Below are 11,378 nucleotides of genomic sequence, written 5' to 3'. Positions count from 1 at the left end.
ATTTTTTTCTATTTAATAATATTTATTTCAAACTTGCAAGTTGAGTTAAAAGTTATGGTAATAAATTCATTTTTTTTTTATTAAAACTTTCACTTTAAAGAACAAAAAGAAGTAGGTTCAAAATGATTACTTTTAACATATTAAAAATCAATAATAATTTGAAAATAATTAATTATAAAAATTATATAATATATAATTAAAATAATTACTAATCTGGATATAATTAAGGAAATAGGAGTTGATGTTGGGTTGGGTTGGTTACATTTTTAACTTTATAATGCTATAACTCATTGAAAAGTGTACGAATCAACACAATTTTTTTATGAGAAATAATATTTTTTAATAATCCCTTTTTCATTCGACATACTTTATCTTAATCAGGGTATTAATAAGAAACTAGCAGATAATGTAGCTTTTGTAATTATCCACCAATTTCTTAGAATTAAACACTATCTACTGATTTGCATCGAAGCGTTTCTTATGATAGTGATTTTAATCACTGTCAGATTAAATCTATACTGGACCCAACTATGCAACATCCCCACTATGCCGCGACCCCACTGTGCTGGGTTTTTTTTTAATCATTATCGATCTTTTATGAGCTGTTTCACAAGAAAAATTAATTCTATAATATCATCCCTTATACTTAGAACTTGTATCAACTTCAGATTTTCAAATTGCAACCCCATATTATTTTTGTATATTTTTGTTTGACATAAAAATAAAAATAAGAAATTATGAATTTTAAACAAAATACACTACATTAAAATTTACGATATTTGATAAAAAAATTCAGTAGTTTTTCCAACACGGTCGCATTATTATTTTATGTAGCAATAAGACCTATCGTTTTTCTGTGTCAACGCATGTAGTCAGAATAACTAAGGTAAGCTTCGTATGTTTATTTATAAAACTTATCGATTTACGATCTATATCGTTCGAGTTTGTCATAATTTTTTCTTAATAAACCCTAAATTTTAGAGAACCGTGGAGCACTAAATAATATATAAAATAAAATAATGTTTTTACAAAATATTTAATTTATTAAACTAAATCTAATGGTGTAAAAAAAATAGGGTTGCCATTTAAAAATATGAATTTATTACAAGTTTTAAGCATAAGGGATGGTGGTAGAAATATAAATTTTCTTTTGATATACCTCATCAAAGATCCATACTGATAAAAAAAAAATTGTTTATAACATTTGTATTTTTAAAGATATTATGTAAGACATAATTGGCCAATCACTCTGTATAACTTAATAAATACTTATCCTAAGGATATATCAGCCCAATAATTTTTTATTATAAAAAAAAAGGGGGGAATGAAAAATAGTTATTTCTCAATTTGGAAAAAGATTATAAAACACGATAAGTATTAAAAATATGCTTTGAACTTAATATAATAATTACACAGAATAACAAACATTCTGTTGACTATAATATTTAGGTGAATTCTATATGGAATTTTAATGCTAGCTTTAGATTTATTCCATCCCATTATTATAAAAATTGATAATTGGATCAATGATTTTTGTGATTCCAATTAATATTGTAATTAGTGCACAAAATATTTAAATTTATAAGGAAAATTAGAGTAAAAATAATATCTTTAAATCTTTGAATTTTATACCTTAATTTTAGCTTCGATGCGAAGCTGTAAAAGTATTAATTTTACTATGATGTGTTTTTTTTTTATGTCTTTTACCACTTTTTCTCAGCTCTCACCCAACCGATTTCTTTCATCAATACGTCTAAAGATCACAAATCGTGTATCTAGTCGAAGGTATTATCCTCAAAAATTGAAAAAAATTCCCTCATTCCTCGTAAATGGGGGAAACCTCCAAAAAAATTACAAATTTAAAAATCGCTTATTTTCGAAATTTTTTCAATTTTTTTTACTAAAAACTACTGTAACTTTTTCAAAAATGAACATATCAATATAATTTTTTTTTATAGATGCTTAATGTCTTTACCTATTATTTGATATATTTTTTTATAAATTTAACCCTTTACCAGCCCACAGGGTGGATTCAAAATGACAACTTTTTCACAAAAAAATAACTTTTGAAAGTGTTCCGGAAGGTCTGACACTTTTATATATATCTTAAATTAAAGCTAATGTAATACACTTTATTATGGAAAAAAATTTTTCGGATTTTATTTTGTCTTCACGGTAAAAATAGATACCGTACGTGGTGTGTTCAAAAAGTAAGGTGACTTGATATTTTTATGAAAAACTATTTATTTATTCATCAATGTTTATGTTGTCCCCTTCAAAGTAATCCCCCTCAGATATGACAGATATGACACTTGTACCAACGCTTTTTTCAATCTTCGAAAAACTTCTGATAAGTACTTTCTGGTATAGCCTTGAGCTCTTTCAGCGATGCAGTTTTTATCTCCTCAATCGTTGCAAATCTTCGTCCTTTCATAGGATTTTTCAGTTTTGGGAACAGGAAAAAGTCGCATGGGGCTAAATCCGGTGAATATGATGGCTGATAATTGTGGTGTTGTTTTTGGCCAATAAATCTCTCACGAGCAACGATGAGTGAGCAGGTGCATTATCATGATGCAAAAGCCATGAATTGTTTTTCCATAATTCCGGACGTTTTTTTCGTATTGCTTCTCGCTAATGACACATAACTTCAAGATAATACTCCTTATTGACCGTACGACCTTGTGGTAAGAACTCCTGATGCACTACGCCACGACGATCGAAAAAAGCAGTGAGTAAAACCTTGACGTGCTTTTTTCGGTCTTGGCTCTCCTGGGCTCTACCATTGAGACGATTGAACTTTGGTTTAGATGTCATAACCATATACCCATGATTCACCTGTTATGACCCTTTTGAGCAAATCAGGATCATCATTGACGTCATTCAACAGCTCCCGAGCGATGCTCATGCGACGATTCTTCTGATATGCCAACATCCTGAGCAACTTCTCTGATAATGATTCGACGATTTTCCAAAACAATTTTCTTCACTGCTTCAACGTTTTCATCTGTTGTTGACGTGCTGGGGCGTCCAGAGCGAGGTTCGTCATTGGCATCTACTCGGCCATCTTGGAAGAGCTTGTACCACTCATAAACGTTTTTTTTACTCAGAGCGGACTCACCGTATGCCACTGTAAACATTTCAAGTTTTTTAGAGCACTTATTTCCATATTTCACACAAAATTTGATGCAAATTCTTTGATCCATTATTTTTGATAGCAGAAAATCACCGAGCACACCAAAATACGTCTAATCTTTGTATCTATCAAAAACAAACTAAATATGCTATATACTTGAAACTGTGTACAGATGTTAGGGACGAGTGTACCAACATGTCATAAAAAAAATCTAAGATCGAACGGACGTAGCCCGCGAAATTTAAAAGTCACCTTACTTTTTGAACACACCACTGTTTTTATATTAAAATTTTCGATATTATATTTTACATTTTTAACTTTAAATTGTTATAACTTTTTGAAAAATTTATGGATCAATACAATTTTTTTATATGAAATATTATTTATATACGTCTTTAATTTCACATATTTTTTTTTAAATCGGACCAGTTCCCTTAATACAAGGGGGGTTCAAATCTTTAAAATTCATAAAAAAAGTAGAACTTTTTCAACTTAATTATAAATACTGAAATACTGACACTTTTAAATATATCTTAAATTAAAGCTTATGTAGTATACTTTAATATTAAAAAATTAAATTTCGGACTTTATTTTAATTTCATGATGAAAATAGCTACCGTATTCAAAAATATGCTATTTTTGTGTTAAAATTCTTGGTTTTGTATTTTATTTTATTATAAGGGAATTACACTGATTTTCATAAATATTATATCAAGCTAATTGACATAGTACAAAAAGTTAGACATATTTAAATTATTTTGTTTCTTTGAAGTCGAGAAAAATAACTTTAAAATTTGAACTAACTAAATTTTCATTTTTATTAATGCAAGATACGATTTCTGAGACGATAACACTGTGGCACTGATTTTTTTCTTAATTCTTTTTGATTTAGAAAAACCCAGTACAGTGGGGTCACGGTACAGTGGTGACGTAGCATAGTTGGATTAAGTATAATGATATCTGACAGTGATTAAAATCACTATAAAAAAAAAAAAGCTTCGATGCAAATCTTTAGACAGTGTATAATTTTAAAAAATTGGTGGGTTATTCCAAAAGCTACATGATCTGCTAGTTCCTTATTAATATCCTGATTAAGATAAAGTATGTCGAATGAAAAAGGGATTATTAAAAAATATTATTTCTCATAAAAAATTATGTTGATACCTACACTTTTTAATAAGTTATCACATAATAAAGTTAAAAATGTAAAATACAAAATCGAAAATAGCCATTTTCACCGCGAGAATAAAATAAAGTTCGAAATTTTTTTTTTTCATGATGAATTATATTACATTAGCTTTAATTTAAGATATACATAAAAGTGTCAGACTTCCCGGAACATGTTCAAAAGTCAAGTTCAAAAAATTAATTTTTTGTAAAAAAGTTGTCATTTTAAATTCCCATCTGTTGGCAGGTAAAGAGTCAGATATAAAAAAGATATACCAAATGAAAGGTAATGATATCATGCATCTATATAAAAAACAATTATATTAGTTCGGTTATTTTTAAAAAAGTAATGGCAATTTTAAGTAAAAAAAATTTTAAAAATTTCGAAAATTAGTGATTTTTAAATTTGTCATTTTTTTGGAGGTTTCCCTCATTTACGGGGAACGAGGGATTTTTTTCAATTTTTGAGGATAATGTATTCGACTAGATACGATTTGTGATCTTTTGACGTATTGTTGAAAGAAATCGGTTCGGTGAGAGCTGAGAAATAGTGGCTCTCTCTCTATGGTTTCAATCCGTAGATTGGTTTGCAGCTATCTTCCAGTCTTCTCTCTTATCCGCCATTCTTTTCATTTCCACATATGAGTCACATCCTTGGTCCTTTATTATTTGTTAAATGAATTCCAATCTTGGTCTACCCCTACGATTCTTTCCTTCTACTATAAATTTCAACAATCTTTCGTGTCTCATTATATGACCAATTATATATCCAATCGTTGCGTCTTCTGACTATGTTATTCCATAGTAACTTTCTATCTGATATTCTTTCTAGTACTTCGACATTGGTTACTCTTTCCATCCAATCTATCCTTAGCATCCTTCTATAGTACCACATTTCAAACGCCTCAAGTCTTCTTTTTTCTTCCGTTGTTATTGTCCAGGTTTCACACCCGTACAGGCTAATGCTCCACACATACGTCTTTAATAAGGTTTTTCTTATTTTTAGACTCATGCTTCTTGATGTAAATATAATTTTTCTTTTTGTTAAAGGCTATTTTAGCTTGATAGATACTTTTTATAATTTCATTTCTCTTTCTTCCATCCTTGCTGATTGCGCTTCCCAGGTATGTAAATTCATCTATTTGTTCTATTGTTTGGTTTCATATTTTTATCTGTATTCTTGTATTATTTTTCCTGTCACATACCATTACTTTTATTTTCTTCACATTTATTTTAATTTCCAACTCTTTTTCGAATGTTTTATCCATAGCTTTAATTGGCTCAACTAATTAATTTTTTTGGAGATTTCCCCAATTTACGTAGAACGAGGGAATTTTTTTCAATTTTTGAGGTTAATTTCTTCGACTAGATACGATTTGTGATCTTTTTACGTATCGTTGAAAGAAATCGGTTCGGTGAGAGCTGAGAAAAAGTGGTAACAGACACAAAAAAAAACACATCATAGTAAAACCAATACCTTCTCAGTTTCATATCGAAGCTTAAAATTAAAATAAAATTAGTACCTTCTCAGCTGAGCATCGAAGCTAAAAACATTTAATTAGGTATAAATGAGAATATATGAAAATAATAATGAATTATAATTACGGTTTTAAAACAAACAAAGTGATTATCGTATTAAAATATTCACCTTGTATTGCTAAAATGGAAAATTAAATAAAAGCTTTGTAAATAAGTATTGATAATGTCCAGTATTTATTATAATAACAATTTCATTTTACTCATTGTATGGCCAATAATCGATCATATAAAGAGGTTTATAATTCGTTTGATGTTCAAAGGAGTCAATTGTATCGATATCGTCATATTCATCTTTTAGATCCTTTAAGTTAAAATTTGTAACATCATCTTCTACATTATTTACATCTTCATAATATCCTATTTCAATATTATTTTTATCATTCGTACTAACATTGTATATTTCAGAATGTGATGCAGTATTACAAATACGATCTAAAAGAAATAAAATGACGATTTTAAAAGTGCATAAATTACAAATATTTGCTTTAGTCAATCAAATGATAGCGAATTCGAAATAATTTTTTTCTTTATAATTAGATTTCCTTATATTGTTTAAATTGATTTTTTATACTTTTATTTGCGCTATCAACAGAATTGCATTAATGCTTTTCTTATGATAGTGATTTCAATTACTATCAGATAATATCTATACTGATCCAACTATGCCACATTCCCATTATGGTATCTTATTTTTTTGTTAGTTGTCATATTGTTGAATTACTTTATTTATCTCTATATTATAAGACCGACGACGATGCAACGAATCCTAGAATTTTTGTTATATACATAGCAGAATATATTGTATACAAATAATAAAAAGTATTGAAATAAAACTGCATTTTCACTTACCTAAAACTTTAAAATTAATAAAATCCTTATAAATTGAAACATTAAAAGTTCGAATCTTAAAATTTCTAACAATAAACTTCAAAGATTTTTTCCATTTATTCAAATCGTTTATATAGATATCAACTTTTTTAATGATTTTTTCAAATTCATTTTTAATCTTATCAGCATTACTTTCAGTTAAATTTTTATTGGTTAGAGCTATATCACTTGTAAAGTATAATCTATTTTTGATGAAGAATTTCGAAAGTAATTCAATTAATTCATTATTATATTTAATATCAATTTCGGATAACTTTTTTTGATCAATATAACTGTTTAAGGCTTTATTATATCCATGTAAGACGTCATTTATCATAAATGCCTTTTTAAAAATTAACACGCCGTGAGAAATGAATGTTAATACATATTGTTCTATTTTTCGTCCTATGCCAATAAAATTTGGTTTTAACCAATATTTTACACAATCTGAATTATCTGAAGATGCGACCTGAATTAGGGTTAAAAAGTTGCGAATAAGAATAGCTATTGGTCGAAACGTAGCCCCAATTACCAATTTCATATATATTAAAACATCACTGTAATTAAAATCATATTTTATATACTCAAATACATCTTGTATAGTTAAACGAGTACCGTTAGAGCATTTAACGTTAAGTGGAGTGAATCGAAGTAAATTTAATGTTATGTGTTGATTATTATCTATTTTTATAATATTACTTTTGTTGGTGAGAATCTGTTGGGTCATTATATCATACAACAAAATATTTTCTGGAAGAATACTTTCGTATAAATTCCTTTTTAATGTTAACTCAAATTTGGTGTATATTTTATCCTTGAATTCATTATTTATAGTCATTAGATTAGTAGTAGTATATTCGTTTTTACCAATTGGATAATTAAAACTAACAGTTTTTTCATTCAATGGAATGTTTTTACAATATTTATATATGTAATCTGTTAGTTGTTCTTTAACTGCGAAATGTATCATCTTATAGCCTTCTAATAAATTATTAGCATTATTTTTTTCATCATCATCATTTTGAGCAATCATATTTAAATGACCAGAAACGTTATTTAAGTACATATTTACCGTAATTAAAGGAAAAGAAAAATTTTTTAAATTGTTCATTAAGTCATCCAAAATCATAACAATTACTTTATTGTGTGTTTGAAGTGCCTTGCCATAGTTCATTAGATTTTCTATTGTTAAATATTCTTTATTTTTTTCGAATTTTAACAAAAATCTTTCATTATGGTTAAAAAAGTTTAGAAAATAACGAGAATGAAAGCACTTTATATATTGCACATAATGACATAAGCTTACTTTTAAGGTCACCATTAATACGAAAAGTAAAAAATATTTCATTTTTAAATTTATATTATATGTATAGATGTTTTGCTAATGTTTTTAATTTGAAAAAAATGATACACTGAATTAATATAATTATGAGTATCGTTTTTATGAATTTTGCCTTACCATATTTGATAAATTATTAAATTATAATTGGGAGGAAAAAAATTAATTTTCATTTAAATGCACGTGTTCTTTATTCAACATATTTACTTACATTGTTGACATAATTAATAAATTTATATAGTAATAGGTTAAATAAATTAATTTATAATACTAAAAACGGTATTTTTAAATCTCTCAAATACTAAATTTTTTTATGAATAATTACACTTAAGACTATATAGATAAATATAATCTATTAAATATTAAACAGTTAACAATTATTTCTTTACGACGTGGACATCTTAAAAAAATTCAATGTTAACTGAGAAGGTTTAAAACAAAACCTTGAAAAAGTTGTCAAACTATTGTCTCATGATTATGATTACATACTCAAAGACCTAAGCACTAAATTCTTTTGAGATTTATTAATACCGCTAATGAATTACATATATTCAAATTAATAAAAAAATTTCGCTTTTACAAGAATCTGAAAAGGTATTAATTTTAAAGTTAACATCAATATTATTTTAAGAAAATACTATTGGTTAGCGTTAAAAGAATCGTCCTTTTACTAAAATAGAAAAAATTAAAGCTTTGTAAATATATAATAGCAATTTATAATATTAGATATAAAAGCCTTATAACAATCTCATATTACACATTGTATGGCAATAATCAATTATATAAAGAGATTTATAAATAGAATGATTATTAAAGGAGCCATTTGTATGGAAATCATTTTATCATCTTCATCTTTTAGAAATTTTAAGTTAAATTCTATATCAACTTCCAAATCTTCATAATATCCTTATGAATTTTATTTCTATCATAACACCGTCTCTATAATTCACACGACCACGTTGTAAATTAGCCCAAAATTAATCTAGAGCCAATAATTACCAAGACAAAAATTAAATACTAAAAATATATTCGTAAGTTTCTTTGCGCTGTCTGCCGGCGCGATGTTCGTTAGAACAAAGACATCAAGCTTAATGTCTAGCTACCCAGTAAGTATAGAGTTGCAATACACTTAGTCCAATAAAATTATTATTAAGTTAATTTAAATCTGAAGTAATTGTGACCTTTAGCTCACAATAAATATTTACCATTAAATAAATAATTCAAGTTGAGTTGGGTTTATTATAAAAATAAAATAATTTTAAAATGTTTGAGGTTTAAAATATTAATTGACATTTATTTCCATGGTAAGATAAAATGAAACATCATTATTTAATGAACAAATAAATTTAAAACAAATCATTCACCAATAAAAGTTCCTTTTAATTTGAAAAAATAGTTGAATTTCAAAAAAAAATAAAAAAGACAAATCGCAGATTTTATGTGTTTTGAAATTTCCGAATGAATTGATTTTAATAGGATATATTGGGTTTTTATAGTCAGAGTGTGGGTAATGTAGCGATCTTGGAAGCTGTAGATCTTAATTAATTGTTAAATACGATTGGGTGGACTTAATTGAGAACCTACATATAGGCGTTACTTTAAATCTGTACAATATCAGATTTAACTTTCTAGTTAGCTCGTTATTTTGTGTTTTAAAGAAGGAAACACTGTTTTGGTGATCTTGTAAGTTCATAATATGTGATAAACATGTACAAAAGATAACATCATATAACATTCTAATATTATAAGTGATAACATAATATTACAATATGGAGAATGTGGACTAAGTTACTTTTTAATTGATAAAGTAGAAATGTTTTTGAATTTTTGAGGGTAATAACTTCAACTAGATACGAATTGTAATAATTTGATGTATTGTTGCAAAAACAGGTCAAATGAGAGCTAAGAAAAATGAATGACAAACACAAAAAAAAAACATAGTAAAATAATTCTAACATGAGTAAGAAATTCCTTCACACGAGGGTTGATTACAGTGATGGGGTTCTTTGATTTATTGAAGTTATTCAATCTAAATAAAATAAAAATCAAGCGAATTTTGAATTTTTTTCCTCCTCAAAAAGAACTAAAAAAAATGTAATTTGTCAGGAGTTTTCAAACCTCGTACTCCGAGCGTGAAAGACTAAAGTGTAAGCGACTCGAAAACAGTACATAATACATATTTGGATAAAAAGGACAATTTAAGCTAGTTTTAAAATTCAAACTCGTTTCTCTTAACTTAGGAAACAATATATTCAAAATAAGTTTAAATTTATATTCAATTTAAGTTAGATTCAAATGATCACAACTATTATCTAGTTAAAGTTATTACCCAAAAATATTGAAAAATATCCCCTTAATCAAATAAAAATTTGTTTAATGAGCTCTCTCCAATCAGACAATTAAAATTATTCATTTCTAATATTTTTAAAGTTTTTTTTGTCGAATCAGGTTCGATAATAAGTTTCAACTACATAATTAAATAATTTTTCTTTATAATTTATTAATTTTTTAACTTTATTGTGTGTGTTACTTTGTTTTCAACGATACATCAAATTATTACAATTCGTATCCAGTTGAAGAAATTTTCCTCAAAAACTAAAACTAATTCCACTTTATCATTATGTTTTTAGTTATTTTTTTATATGTAAATACTCACTTTTTAATAATTAGTTATAATATCAAAACTTATAGAAAAACTGATAAAAAGCACTAGTATTATTGCGAAAAAAAGCGTTATAAAATATTGTTTCCTTGGGTGTCCTTTTGGGTTTCTTCCCAGTTATTTTTCCTTCGAAGATGTTGATTATAAAGTCATTGTGTCGGATTATGTATACGATTAATTTTATTTTTCTTGATTCAATCATTTTCATTAGCTATTTTTTTTCTTGCACTTCTTCTAGCACTAGCTAATTTCTTTTTATGTTTATCCATTTTGTCTTTGTCATTTTTCTCCATTTCTATAACTCTAATGCTTCTAGTTTGCTTGTGTCTTTTTTGTCAATTGTCCATGTTTCACTGCCATATAAAAGCACACTCCTGACAAATGTTTTAACGGATCTTTTACGTATGCCAATGCTCAGATGTTTATCAGTATGAAGCTGATTCTTTTTTAGAATGTTTGCTTTGCCAATGTTATTTTTCTTTTGATGTCTGATGTTGATTTGTTATTTGTTAAGCTATGATACTTCCAACGTAGCAGAATTCACGGACTTGTTGTAATCGTATATTGTTTATTTGTATATTAAAATTTATATCTGAGTGCATTTTACTTATAAGCATAGTTTTGGTTTTCATGGAATTTATTTTGATTTTAAATTTATCAAGTGAACTTGA

At 26.7% G+C, this 11,378-nt stretch overlaps 1 protein-coding gene across 1 annotated transcript; it reads right to left on the bottom strand.

The window, feature by feature from the left end:
- Positions 1-4,846: 4,846 nt before the first annotated feature.
- On the bottom strand, positions 4,847-8,080 carry LOC126906626 (uncharacterized). Its single transcript, XM_050687307.1, has 2 exons — positions 6,689-8,080; positions 4,847-6,271 (listed from the first exon to the last, which is right to left on the bottom strand). Exons 1-2 carry the CDS (start codon positions 8,052-8,054, stop codon positions 6,036-6,038), a joined length of 1,602 nt encoding a protein of 533 aa, XP_050543264.1. The 5' UTR covers positions 8,055-8,080; the 3' UTR covers positions 4,847-6,035.
- Between the last annotated feature and the right edge of the window lie 3,298 nt (positions 8,081-11,378).

Source organism: Daktulosphaira vitifoliae, unplaced genomic scaffold, assembly GCF_025091365.1.
Source record: "Daktulosphaira vitifoliae isolate Bord-2020 unplaced genomic scaffold, ASM2509136v1 Scaffold_5, whole genome shotgun sequence".
Lineage (NCBI taxonomy): Eukaryota > Metazoa > Arthropoda > Insecta > Hemiptera > Phylloxeridae > Daktulosphaira > Daktulosphaira vitifoliae.
This window is presented reverse-complemented; position numbering and strand designations above follow the sequence as displayed.